The 14,852-nt window shown below is 40.3% G+C and overlaps 1 protein-coding gene across 1 annotated transcript; it reads left to right on the top strand.

Moving 5' to 3' along the window:
- The first annotated feature begins 1,675 nt into the window (after positions 1-1,675).
- Positions 1,676-3,649, top strand: LOC106439818. The gene has a single exon (XM_013881339.3). The coding sequence runs from the start codon at positions 1,838-1,840 to the stop codon at positions 3,410-3,412; it is 1,575 nt and encodes a 524-aa protein (XP_013736793.2). The 5' UTR covers positions 1,676-1,837; the 3' UTR covers positions 3,413-3,649.
- Positions 3,650-14,852: the final 11,203 nt, after the last annotated feature.

The raw sequence follows: 14,852 nt of genomic DNA, 5'->3' as shown, positions 1-14,852 counted from the left end.
TTATATTAATATTTTAATTATATGATTAACATTTTAGTGTTAAATATTATGTAACTCTATAATCTTATTATTTAAGTTTTTTATTCGACATTACCAATATATATTGATATTTTTTATATATTTTACTTAGTTATTAATTATTATTGCATACAATACATTTTTAAAATTGAATTAGTTATACTATAGAAAGGATATTTGTTTAGGATAATTTATATTTTCATTTTATGTTTTAATAAAATATATACTTTAAAATCTACCATTTCAATATTTTATGATATTTTATAAGTACATATATTCTTTTCAAATAATATAGCCATATTATTTTAGTAAACCTTATCGATTTAGGATATTTTTTGGATGCTATAGTATTAAGTTTTCCAATTTTTGCTACTAAATTAAGATTTCAAAATACTCATCTTATTCCACATTTCTTATTTTTAACAAAGAGTATTTCTGTAACATCCAGAGTTGTGATATATAGAAAATGTTTAAGAGAATTTATTTGAAAACCTATGTCATCAAAGTTGACTTACCTTTTCCGTAACATATCCGTTTAGAACTCCAGAGTTAAGCGTGCTTGGGCTAGAATAGTGAAAGGATATGTGACCTATCGGAGAGTGATTCGCGATACCGTGCGAGTGAGACCAAAGCACGGGAAAATGTCATGTGGTGATTGTAGGGTCAGTAAACAAGACTTTCGGGCATTGAAAAATTAATGCACCGACCGTTAGAATGGGATGGGCCCATGGACCGAGTGAGCGGGTGTGGATGGCCCATTAGCCATGGACGGTTGGAGAGTTATAAGTAGTATCACAGCTGGTTATCCATTTCGGTTCTGATCCGAGAGGCATCTGAGACATATCGTAGGGCGAAACGAGGACGTTGCGTTCTTTGAGAGGGGTTGAATTGTAACATAACGAGTTGCGATATATGGAAAAGGTTTAAGAGAATTGATTTGACTACCTATGTCACCAAAGTTGACTTATCTTTTTCGTCACACATCCGTTTAGAACTTCAGAGTTAAGTGTGTTTGGACTGGAATAGTGAAAGGATGGATGACCTATCGGGAAATGATTCGTGATACCTTGCGAATGAGACCAAAGCACGGGGAAAAATCATGTGGTGATTGCATAGTCAGTAAACAAGACTTTCGGACTTTGAAAAATTAATGCACCGACCGTTGGAACAGGATGGAGTCCACAGACCGAGTGAGCGGGCGTGGATGGCCCATGTGGGCGGTCGGAGCGTTATAATTTCATACTACTTGCATGTTTTGGTAGTTTTTGTTTTTGACAAAATGTGCGTTTGGTAGTTACCATTTCGAATCTTTGTAAGGTAATCAATATGTTTCAACGAAACAAAAAATAGGAATTCGATATGTTTATCAATGAAAATTGTTAACGGTGTTGTTTCCAATCAAATATATTTTAAAAATATATATATCATCCATCCCTATTTTCTGTGATCAAAAAAGAATGTACGTATTCGCTCTAGTTCATGCAACACGTAGCTATGCCACAAGCGAGAAAACGTTAAAACTCCACGTCCCTTCCTTAACCTTCCTCCATGCAAAAAGAAGTGGTCGTGGTTCTTTATTAGCCAAATATCCAAACAAGAAAACAAGACTATCTCATTAATGAGGCTATTGTAGCGCCACAGATATACTATTCATCCGTGTCTGCTCCTCTGAGGGGTTTTTGATTAGTTTCTCCTCCACCACATACTCTCTCTATATAGTTCGTCACTTCCGCTACTCACTAAAGAAATTTTATCTCCCACTTTACCCCATCTAACAAACACACACATTGTCCCGAGAGAAAAAAACAAGTTCAAGAAAATGGATCCTTGGTCGTGGATATGCGAGCTTCCGGAGTCCCACGACTTTGCCGAGTCTGACACACACGCAGTGTTTCAGCTCGCAGGAGACTTGACTCATTCAATCCAACTTAGGGTTGAAAGAGCTTCTAGCTCTGACCTAGAATCTCTGTCTCTAACTTTCAAAGTGGTCGTAGAGGGTTTTAGCCATCTTAAATCATCGACCATATGGGTCTCCGACACGTGTGCCTTGTCGTCGGAGAAACCATTCCTCCCTCTAGTTCTCCTGCTCCTTCAAGAACTAATCTCCTACTCTCCTACCACAGGCGAAAGCACGTGCACAAAGTCTGAGCCTCTTGAAATCAAATCGGGTCCGGTTAGCTGGGTCATGGACTCTCACTCTCCGGAATCCTTCTCGTCAGTCTTTAATCTAATCCTCCTCACGCGTCTTTTCTGGCTATGTGTGTTTGACGCGCCTAGCGAAGTTGGCTCTTTCTTCTTCCAACACTTACTAGGTCCCCACGTGAAATCGCTGACGTGTCAACATGCGCCTGTGTTGAGAACGTTTCTCGTCTCACTTGGTGTAGACGCCGAGCTGTGCATCGTACGCGCTGCAAGTTACGCCTTGTCCAAATGGATGATCTCCAAGGAAGTGGGACTTGGGAATCTCGGCTTGAAACAGATCACAAGCCCCTTGCCACATCAATCATTGGGCTTTTCTTATGCAACAGAAGCCCATGGGCTTTGGAGCTTGAAAGGCTATTTCCCGATCTTGTCGATGAACCTCACAAATAATAACAGCTCTAGTGAGATTCATAACAACAAGATCATCAAGTTCCCGATCGTAGAGCCCAAAGAAGCTGTCCTACGCTACGCTTTGTCACACCAACATGCCGAAGTAATCGTGCAGTTTGAATACTCTGTCACGTTCCACGAGAACTACATAAAAGTGAACGCACGCGTCGACAACATACGCGTCCACGTATCGAAGCTAGGGTTTCACAAGGGAAGAAGGATGGAGAATCAGATAGCAGATTGTTACTCAGACGAGAAGTACTTCCCGTCGCGGGTACAGGTCTGGGTGGGGCCGGAAATCGGGTCGAACCACGTGTCCGGACTAAGCCTAGGCCGGTCGACGAAGAACGAGGAGAGAGAGGTCGAGGTAATGAGAGTCCTAAAGGGAAATTTCGGGAAAGGGAAAGTGGCTCCGAGGGTGAAGGCAAGAGCAAGAATCTCAACCAGGAGAAAGATTAAGGATTGGAGAATCGATCAGGAAAGTGAAGGAAACGCTGCCGTTTTCGATGCGGTGTTGTATGATAGAGAGAGCGGCCAAGAAGTGGTGACGGTGAAGCCGAACCAAGAGGGTATGAAGAATGTTTTTACCAAGAGCGGAGGGATGGTTTTTGGAAGGGATGAGTATGGAGATGGTGCTGGATGGAGAGTTGGGAGAGAAATGGAAGGAAGTGTGTTGAAATGGAGAATGGGAGGCAAAATTTGGCTAACATATTGGCCAAACAAGTTGTGCACTTCATTTTATGAGACTAGATGTGTGGAGTGGTGTGATGAGGTCGATTTACCTTTGGTTCCCACTTCCTAATTAGACGCAAACAACACTTAAATGAGAAAGTCCAAGTAGAAAGATAAATGAAACTGGGTGACAAGTTGTTATGTGTTTGTAAGTATTAATTACACCTTAAGCTAGTTGTGTTGGTCTCTCAAATGTTTGTATTCGTATTAATTGCGGCATGTGCAGACGCAAATATGGTTACTACATATAGCTCCGGTAATAATTAATAGCTAAACTAAGAGCATGAGCATTGGTGAACCCCACTTTGGGGTTCACCAAATTTTTTTAATATTTTTTTTGGGTCCATGAACAGTTATGAACCCGAATTTGTTGTTTTCTGTATTAGTGAATCCGAAAAAAGAGTTCATAGGAATAAAATAATAATATTTTTTTATTTTTTTTAAATTTAAAATTATTCAGAATACATGAATAAAATATTAAAATATATTATAAAATTGATGAAAACATTTTATTCAATACATTAAGAGTAGATTACATAAAACGAGAAACCAAACTTTTGCCAAATATTTTCGGCTAAATCAGTTTTCAAATGATCATGATTCTCTAAATCTCGAACATATCATCGGGATAAAGAGTGCCATTTCAGATGTAGAAAAGCTATGTTTTAGTTTTGGAGTTTAAGTTTTGGTTTTCGAGATATGTTTTAATATTTCCCGTCTCCAACCACGTTGAACACAAACAAAGCTCTCGGGGAGTTTCCATCTGCAACAATCGAGTTCCAATTACATGTATTAATGGAGTTCCAATTTAAAAAAATAGCATCCAACTACTATAGACCACACAAGACCACAGAACTATAGAAATCAACACTCATTCCCTGAAGATGTTGTACTTAATGTCCAAAGGCATAATATAAACTCTTCTCTTACTCTTCTTGCATTTTTAATCTGTTGGGTCTTTATCATTCTCAAGTAATCCAACTTATAATTTGAAAAGGAGGAAAAAAGTTGAATTTTTTTAAAAAATCCTCTGTTTCTCAAGCCATAAGAAAACAGAGCATTAACATCCTCTGTTATCGAATGCAGGGAGCTCAACGATTCTCTCCACAGAAGAAACCTCCTCACTTACCAACAAGGCGACGGCGACACGACGGCCTCGGCGCCAATACCCTCTTGCATCACCGGAAACCCAATCGACGACTGCTGGCGCTGCGACCCAAACTGGTCTCAAAACCGCCAGCGCCTCGGCGACTGCTCCATCGGCTTCGGACAAGGCACGCTCGGCGGCAAAGGCGGCCGCTTTTACCTCGTCACCGACTCCTCCGACGACGACGCGGCGAACCCGATCCCCGGAACCCTCCGCCACGCCGTGATCCAGGCGGAGCCTCTCTGGATCGTCTTCTCCGGCGACATGGGGATCAAACTCTACGCGGTTTCTTTCCTCCAACCAGGACATGACGCGTGGCTAAAACCGCTAGATAGCGGATCATGCGTAAGGCCCGGTTCGTGAAAACAAACCCATTTTTAATTGCTTTTTAATCACGAGGGCCTTAGAACTCGCGCCCGTGAACCCGTCTAAAGCCCCTGATGCGCATGGCCTAAGGATTTTTATTTTATTGGTTCCATATCACCTCTGCTTTGAGTAATATAATAATAATATGTTGAAAAACAATTAATAGCTAAACTAAGTCGCAATATATATTTTTCACAGATTAGTTATGAAAAGATATTTGTGGCTAAGTGTTCGGCAAGAAACCTATTTTTCTTAGTTTATATATAACATTAGGGGAAACGACCCATATCATATTTTTTGTTTTGTATATCAACTTTCTCATTATGCGGTGGCTATATCTTTCCAGCTTGGAAACTCTGTAGTTATTATAATTCTAAATAGACGGTCAGGATCCACTAACAAATTAAGGAACTTTTTTTCCCGATGGACTCGAAATGCTCAAATCAAAGTGTATTTATAAAAGAAAGACTCCAAGCAACAAAAATGGTAAAATACCATCTCAAAAGTTAATCTTTTTATGATGTGCTTTGAAGTTAAAACATCACAAAAGTTTTTGGCATTGTCCGATAAGATTTTATGATTGGACTCTACAAGAGACTTCCTCACCTTTTCAAATTAGATCAGATGTTCTATTTCTCAGCTTTCTTGATGTGTTAAATTTAATAGAAAAAATGGAGGGATTTTTACAAGTTTAGTCTCCATTTATATTTTTTTTTTTCATTTATTTGTTCTTTCATCATCTCAAAAGCATCAAATTTCGTAAATTTTGGGTTTCATATCAAATGTGAGGGTTTAAGTTGAACATATATTTGTTTTTCTCTAACGTTGATTTATTAGATTACATAGACGACACAAGAACCGACAATACTACCTGTCTTATGAGGATCTACGTCTAACTGCATCACCATAGCCGCCATATGAAGATCCACACCTAACCGGGTTGACTTGCACCATGTTAAAAATCTCTTGTAAATATTTCCTCTGTAGTTTGCATAATTGTTTAATAAATTTTTTTCTCCAAGAATTAAAACATAGACCTACTAGTATAAAAGAATTAATGAACTATTAGTCAAACCACTCGACTAAAAGAATTTCCACGTAATATATATCTGATTTGCTAATGACTTGTCTTTACAAACAGTGCATCCGCTTCTCTAAAACAATTTGTTGAGGTTTTACGAAAAATAAATGAAGTTGAAAATTCTAGCAATCATTATGAGGAAATTTGCATTATATATAGTTGGGAAACTCAATATGGTTTCAAGAGGCTGGGCTTCATTCATATTCTTCCTTTTTCGTTTTTTTTTACAACAATACATTCACAGATTCATATTGACTTTGTAAACCAAATCGATAACTCTGCATCCATGTGAACGACGAAAGACGGTTGTTTCCTAGCACTCCGTGCTAAGCTATCCGCCCGTAGGTTCTCCGTCCGAGGTACATGAACGATGTCTGAGTTGAGGAAACTTCTTTGTAAAAGCTTAATATCTTTCAAATAACTTTCAAATGCTGGTCATTCTTCTGGTTCTGAAACCATCTTCACCAATTGAGAACAATCCGTTGCAAACGTAACCTGAAACTGTCTTAATTTCTTCATAAATTCCATTGCCCAAATCAAAGCCTCCATCTCCGAATGAAGAGGTGAAAGACATACCCTTATATTTCTTGCCCCTAATAAACCATCAAAACCCGGCAAGGTACTATACCAGCCTTGTCCTTAAAATAGTTCTTTATCTTTCCATGAACCATCTATAAAACACCATCTTTCTTAAGTCGCTAGTGTGGGTATGGTCTATACCTGAAGCTCCCTCTTTTGATCAGTGAGTACATGTGCCTCAGTCCAAAGTGATGATTCTAATTCTGGTAATTTAAGTGTTTCCCTTGGATCTGGATATTGATCCAAGCACTTGTATTCTTATATACCAACTACCTGAAGAACCTAGAACGGTGGTATATATGTAATACTATTGATTCAATGCAATTCCCCAATAATAAAAGGGAAAATTGCCTAATATGACTCACAACTTGATTTCAAACACAAAGGTTAACCCAAACTTGAAACAAATGCAAAAGTAACCTAAAAGGCTATTGAAATTACAACTAACCCCTTGTGAACAAACAAAAAAACCGAAATTTTTTTACGTTTCTAATTCCCGTAAGTCGTCTGCCCAGACGACTTTCAAGTAAGTCGTCCAGACGACTTTCCAGGAAGTCGTCCAGACGATTTTCTAGTAAGTCGTCCAGACGACTTATCTGGACTAGTTTTACTTAGAAATAATTTAAAATTTTTGTAAAAACATATTTTGATAAGCGAAAAATTGAAATCATGTAATTAACATATGTTTTAAAAGATATAAATTAAGATATAACAAAAGTTAATTGTTTTCAACATAGATGAGTGAAAGTAGTGAGTCATGATATTCTTTGATTTAGGTTTTGCCAACATATGTTGTAGTATTGTATGTGTTCTTAGGGTTAGATTTTGGAATGCATAAATGTTTTTTTGAAAACTTTAAAATTTACCTAAGTGTTTTAATTCTGTGTATAGTAAACACTATTTAAGTATAACTACGGGTTTATAACGTGGTTAGTTAGTTAATTTAGTCAATTTAGTTTAGGGGTTAAATTTAGGGTCTGGGACGACTTACTAGTAAGTCGTCTGATGTACAGTATTCAACAGACGACTTACTAGTAAGTCGTCCAAACCGGACCAAACCTTTAATTTTACAATGTACTTTTAAACCTAACCGGATTATTTACCGGCCATATATAAGGTGTTTTTTTTCACTGTTTATCGAAAATCAGAAGCCGTTTCTCTCAAAGGCGATTTCCGTCGATTCTCTCTAATCCATCGTTCTCATCGTTCTCACCACCGGTTATCTCTCCGCCGTTATCACCGTCGTTCTCACCACCGTTCTCACAGCCGCTTCCTCTATTTAAGATCCGAGAGGAAACCCTAGCGCGCATTCTCTCAGAGGCGTTTCGTTGAACTCCGCCGCCGGTAAGTTATATCTCTTACTGTCGAGTGATTGATTGAGGAAAAGATGAACATAAAACTGGAAGTCTTGGAATACTAATAATTAAGTCGTCTGGGAAGTCTTCCAGCTGGAAGACTTTCCAGACGACTTAATTATAAGTCTTTCAGCTGGAAAACTTGCCAGACGACTTAATTATAAGTCTTTGATTGTTTGAGATGGTTGTCTTTGATTGTTTTGCAAGCAGACAAAAAAAATGGAGATGCTAGAACTCCCCCGTAGGATATATACATTAGGGGAAGAGCCCCCCGCAGTGCATAGCATTTCGTATCATACTTGTTGGACGTTGCATGCTGCTTTAAAGAAAGCTCTTCATGATGACGAATATGAAGAGCTGAAGGAGTCGAAGTTGGGAGTTTTCATCAAGTTCCAAGAGCTGGGATTTGATTGGGCTTCAAGGCTGGTTCACTAACTGCTCGGTTTCCAGCTGGACATAAAGAAGAAGTATGAGCTGTCGAGTCTCGTTGGTCCAAAACCTGTGAGGTTTCAAAGGAATTGACTTCTTTTTGGGAGATGCTGGGAATTCATGTCGAAGCTGGGCCATCTACTCAGGAGATAATAGCAGCACTTGAGAGATGCGAAGGGTGGTCTCGGGATGATCGCAAGCGGCTCGCGTACCTTGCCATCTTCACTGGATACATTGAAGGGAGAAAGTATTCAACCCCTACACGGGTTAGTCTGGCAAGGCTAGTGATGGAGCTAGAACGGTTTGAGAATTATCCATGGGGGAGAGTCGCGTTTAAGGTGCTGATGGACTCTGTGAAGGGCAGAGATATTTCGGGTTGTTACACTATTAATGGGTTTGCGCAAGCTCTCCAGGTCTGGGTGTACACAGCTCTTCCGGAATTGGGTGCTATTTTGGTAATCCTCTCCCAAACAATCCGTCTCCCCCGATACTGGCTTACAAGGGTCGCAAAGGACGCAGACAGTTTAAAGAGGCTATCCTCAGTCAGGTATTTACATCAATCTGGACGACTTCGCAGAAAACTTATAATTAAGTCGTCTGATAAGTCTTCCAATTAGACGACTTAGTAGAAGACTTATAATTAAGTCGTCTGGAAAGTCTTCCAGCTGGATGACTTAGTAGAAGCCTTATAATTAAGTCGTCTGGGAAGACTATCCAGACTACTTAATTATAAGTCTTCTACTAAGTCTTCCAGCTGGAAGACTTTACAGACGACTTAATTATAAGTCGTCTACTAAGTCGTCCAGCTGGAAGACTTTTCAGACGACTTAATTATAAGTCGTCTGTGAAATCTTTTCTTTCCATCTTTCTTAATCCGTCAAATATCTAAGTTCATATCTTCTATTTACTGCAGACTAGGGTGATCAACTTTATTCAAAAGGACACTGGTGAAATGTTTCCAAAATGGGAGTTTAATGTTGAGGACCCGCTCGCGGAGAACATAATTAAACTCATGTTTGTGAAGAAACCGTGGAAGTGGACAATGGATTGCTGGGAAGTCACCGGTACTTGGGTCAATACAAAGTCGACGGTTGTGAGTCCAGCGAAGAAAAAGGTAGTGAAGGAAGACAGTCCAAGACCTCGGAAGAAAGCTCGTAAAGAGGCAGCTGCTGAAGCTAGTGAAGAGGCAGCTGCAGAGGCTAGTGAAGAGGCAGCTGCAGAGGCTAGTGAAGAGGTGACTACGACTGTTGGTGGTTTGACCAAAGAGGATATTAAAACTATGTTCAAGGACATAGCTGATGCCATGAGGGAAGGGTTTGGGACGTGCCTTAAAGAGATCAAGTATCTGTCGGAAAGGATGGAAGCTGTGGAGAAGAAGGTTGGTATCACCACAAAACGGAAAGGGACATCATCTCAAAACACTACCTCTCCACCTAAACCGACGCTCGAACCCGGGGTTAGTAACAAATCCTTAGATTTTATATATGTATTTTGTTTCATGTTTGAAGACACTCATTGGTTATCATTGTATAAACCAATCTTGTATATTTCAGAGTGAAAGTGTCAATGGGACGAACGCGGGAAGGAAGAGCTTGGCGGAGGATAAAGCTCCAGAACCGAGCCTTGTTCTATTGGACAAAAATCAATCAACTGTTTCAGATTTGCAGAAGGAGGATGCTAGATATCTAGAAAAGAAGGATGCTGCTTTGGCACTTTGCCGTGCAAAGAGTGATCGAACAAGGAAACTTGCTGCCTCACAGAAATCTCCTTATACGGCAAACAGAACGGCTAGAGTGATCGTTTCAAACAGAAAGCTTTATCCAGGCTATAATCCTTTTGCACCAATTGACAAGAATAAGTTGAGAGAGCTCGCTGAGTGGTTGAAATCTTGTCCGTAAGTGTTTGCTTTTCACATAATAGCTTGCTTTTCCCATAAAACCTGATTGCTTTTCAACATTTTGTGTTTGCAGTTATTATAGAACAGCTCTCGATAAAAAACCACGTAAAAGTAGAACTTGGTGGTATCAAATCCTCCGAACCTCCCTAGAGTGGTTGGAGGACTGTGTAAGTCTTCTGCTATGACGTAGACAACTTACTTGTAAGTCGTCTGGTAAGTCATCTACGTAGAAGACTTACCACTAAGTCGTCTGATATCTTCTGACTTGTACTTTATTTTATATGCAGCATATTGATGCTTGGATTAATGTGCTGAGGAAGAGGTACAACGCTAACCCACAACATTTCAGGAGCGAGAGAATGTGCTTCCTTGATCATCTCTTTGCTCAGCAATGGAGATTCAACTTCAAGGATTTTAAGGACTCGAAGCCCGATCAAAACGGTTTAGGAAGAAGACTCCCTGGTGGGGCGTGGAATTATTATGCAGGCACTATACCATCATTTTGCAAATCGAACAAGGTTTGGGGGACGAATATTGATGATATCAATGCGCCAGTAAACTTCGCCGACAGTCATTGGATTGCTATTTGGATATCGATCCCTAAGAGGCACATAGTCGTCTTTGACAGCATTTGTTCCAGTATCTCCCCAGAAGAACTCGATGTGGTAATGGAGCCTTTTCTCTACATGGTCCCTTATCTGCTTGTTGAGTGCGCTTCCTCAGACGAACTACGTGCCCAATACAGCCTGGAGCCATTCACATATGAGAGACCGACCAATATACCTCCGGCCCGAGCTGGTGATTGTGGCGTGTACACTCTAAAGTACATTGAATGTCATGCTCTTGGGATAGAGTTTAGTAAAAAAGACTTTGCTAAGGCCAACGGGAAGAGTATGAGGGATAAGATGGCGGTGGATATATTTCAAGAGCTTCCTGACGCGCATGAGTTCGAAAACAAGGACATGGATGACATCCTGGGTACGTATGACGGGTGATAAACAGGCCACTTTAGATGATTTTGTATGATAGATTAGGCTGATGTGTGTATTTGAACTTGATCCTATTTTGTATTTGAACTTGATCCCTATTTTGTAACTATATTCTGCGCAGAAGACTTACAGTTAAGTCGTCTGGACGACTTAACTATAAGTAGTCTGGAAAGTCTTCTGAGCAGTGACCTTTTGTAACTATATTTCGGATAATATAAAGGGCAAGACCATCTCAAATTTGTTTGGTAGTGCAATTTGACAAAGAAGTTGACACAGATAAGTTCATAACACAAATTTTTAGTACATAGACTGAACACTGGACGACTAACTTGAAGGTCTTCTGGAAGAAAAAACTCTGGACGACTAACTGGACGACCTTCTGGACGACTTAATTGAAGGTCTTCTGGAAGACTAAACACTGGACGACTAACTGGACGACCTTCTGGACGACTTAATTGAAGGTCTTCTGGAAGACTAAACACTGGACGACTAACTGGACGACCTTCTGGACGACTTAATTGAAGGTCTTCTGGAAGACTAAACACTGGACGACTAACTGGACGACCTTCTGGACGACTTAATTGAAGGTCTTCTGGAAGACTAAACACTGGACGACTAACTTGAAGGTCTTCTGGAAGAAAAAACCCTGGACGACTAACTGGACGACCTTCTGGACGACTTAACTGAAGGTCTTCTGGAAGACTAAACACTGGACGACTTACATTGTGGTTTCGTATGGCCAGTTTCCTTGCATTTTGAGCATCTATAAGCCCTGTGTTGCTTCCGGGGTTTGCGTCCTCTCATCCTGGATAGCTCCAACCAAGATTGCCATCTTGATTTCTTCTGTCTTCCCGGACCACGTTTTACTTCTGGAGGAAAGCATGTGCTTCCTCAACTTGTTGTCCAACACAAGGATATATATTCTCTGAGTATCCTGCAAACAGAAAATCCTTTGAGTACACTGGACATACAAGTGTGGAGATATGCAAACCAACAGATGTTCCAGCAGCTATAGCATGAGGGCAAGGTATTTTCTCCACTGCATAGACACCACAATCACACTTTCCATGTTCCAAATCAACCACACAGTCCATTTTCCCACCTTTCACAAAGAATCGCCATCCATCAATTGGTTGTACCGTCATCGTATCCGCTATCTCCGATCGAACAGCAAGCAAGTATTCAACACCTCGACTATGTTGAGTTGGGAGACTCAAAGCATCTTCTCTCCTTTTCCAAAACCACTTTCCTAGCTTCTCCCTTATGAACTCCAACAGGAACTGAACCGGAAATCCTCTAGCTCGCTTCAGAGCGGAATTAATAGATTCAGCGATGTTGCTTGTCTTTATGTTGTACATGTCCCCCTGACAATAAACCCTTGACCATAGGCTGACGTCGGCATTCTCCAAATACGTTGCAAGGTCCAGGTTTGCACTCCGTATCTCAGCCATGTACCGGTCAAAATCTGAAACCGTATGAGCATAAGCAGCACCTTTCACCAAGTACAAGAGATGTTTCCCTTTATACTTTTTGACAATGTTATCTTGAAGGTGATAATAACATATTCCTCGGGTTGCCCAAGGAAACACCTTATCACACGCACTTTTAATGGCCGCGTGCCGGTCAGAGACTATCACCAGAGGCTGCTCATCAGATACACAACTAGCCAATTTTGTGAAAAACCATTCCCAAGAAGGTTCATCTTCAGCATCTACGATCCCAAAAGCCAATGGAAATATCTGAAAATTCCCATCTTGTGCGGCTGCAACTAACATAACACCTCCATATTTCCCACTTAGGTGAGTCCCATCCACCACAATGACCCTTCTCTGATACTTAAAACCTTTGATAGAAGCTCCAAAAGAGAGAAATAGATACTTAAATCTATTGATAGAATCAAGTTCTATAGCCGTGATAGAATCGGGATTTGCTAAGGAGATTTGCTCGAGATATGATGGCAGACGCGAATACCCATCTTCTGCTGATCCTCTCACCAATGTTTGTGCATATAAAAGTGCTCTGTATGAAGTGGTGTAATCAAGCGTCATGCCAAACATGTTCTTCATTGCATCAGTGATATGCTGCGGATTCAACCCATCAATGATTCCAACACGATCAATGAAAAGCCTACCAACATACTTCGGAGTACAGTGTCTCCGCTGAGCGAGTCGGTCTCCCGCTGAGCATGTATGTTTTTCCACATACTTTGTTACCCAAAACGTGTTTGTCCCATGTTTCACACTCGCTATGGCCTTCCATTGACAACCACTAACCGGACATGTTGTCACAAGGAAAGTTTTCGTTGACTTGTATATTCTGAAGGAGAACTTAAACCTCACTGCTGTCAACCGCAGCTCTGAAAGCAGTGCATCCTTGCTAACAAAACTCTGGTTGACATAGATACTGTTACCATTCGATCTTCCTCCTTCAATCTTTTCGATATCTTCAAAACACATATCATCATCTTCCTCATCCTCATCTTCAACCTTTCCATAAACACTGTAATCCTCACCATTCTCGTCCGCTTCAGCAACAATAGAGATACCAGCATCCTCCTCCCCATCGTCCTCATCCCCATCGTCCTCATCCCCATCGTCCTCCTCCCCGTCATGATTTTCATCATCAACCAAATCATCATCATCATCTTCAAAACATTCATCAGCTTCATCATCTTCCCTGAACTCTGAAACCGTTTCCACCTTGCTACGGCTTGATACACAAAGCCGTACACCATGCGTTTTGGTTATCTCGAGCAAGTTTCGAACTTGTCTATCACTTGTAACATGAATAGGAGGGGTGTCTGGAGCCTGCATCATTTCTGCTGGTTATGAGTAGGTTATCTCCACAGATTCTGTGCTCATGTCCAGGTTATAATCTTCTTGAGCCATTGCAAGAAGTTCAGCATGTGTCGAACCTTCCCCCAAAAAAATGATTCTCGCTCCTTTGACATTATCAACGACAAAATTCCAACGACAATCATTCAACAACCATTCTCCATACACTGCATGTAACTGACGCATCATCTACAAAAATTCAAAATAAAACACTAAACATAGAGAAAATGAAAGTTTACTAAACATTGACGCAGACGACATACCAGTAAGTCGTCTGGAAGACTTACCAGTAAGTCGTCCAAACAGGTCATTTTTGCAATTGAATTTTAAATAGGACGACTTACTTGTAAGTCGTCCAGCTTTGTTTGTTAAAAAAAAAAAACCTAGACGACTTACCAGGAAGTCGTCTAGGATAAATGGGTTAGTTTTGCATTTGACCGAATTGTATCAGATATTTGACTTTTCCTGGACGACTTACCAGTAAGTCATCTCAGGGAAAACAAAAATTTCAATATTTTATTAAAGCTAGACGACTTATTTGTAAGTCTTCTCAGGTTAGTTTGCAATTCGAAAAAGAAACTTATATATTTAACTTTACCCAGACGACTTACTTGAAACTCGTCCAGCCAGACGACAAACAAGAAAGTCGTCCGAGATAAGCAAGGTTTGACCATAATCTAGGAATTAAATCTGGACGACTTTGCTTATCCTGGACGACTTTCAAGTAAGTCGTCTTACTGGACGACTTCCGCGTAAGTCGTCTGGGAAAAGTTAAATTTAAGTTTTATTTTCCAATTGCAAAAGTAACCTGAGACGACTTACAGATAAGTCGT

This window comes from Brassica napus, chromosome C3 (assembly GCF_020379485.1).
Source record: "Brassica napus cultivar Da-Ae chromosome C3, Da-Ae, whole genome shotgun sequence".
Taxonomy (NCBI): domain Eukaryota; kingdom Viridiplantae; phylum Streptophyta; class Magnoliopsida; order Brassicales; family Brassicaceae; genus Brassica; species Brassica napus.
This window is presented reverse-complemented; position numbering and strand designations above follow the sequence as displayed.

Excerpts from the sequence above, each read along its gene's own strand:
- LOC106439818 (XM_013881339.3), top strand. The coding sequence starts at position 1,838 with ATGGATCCTTGGTCGTGGATATGCGAGCTTCCGGAGTCCCACGACTTT.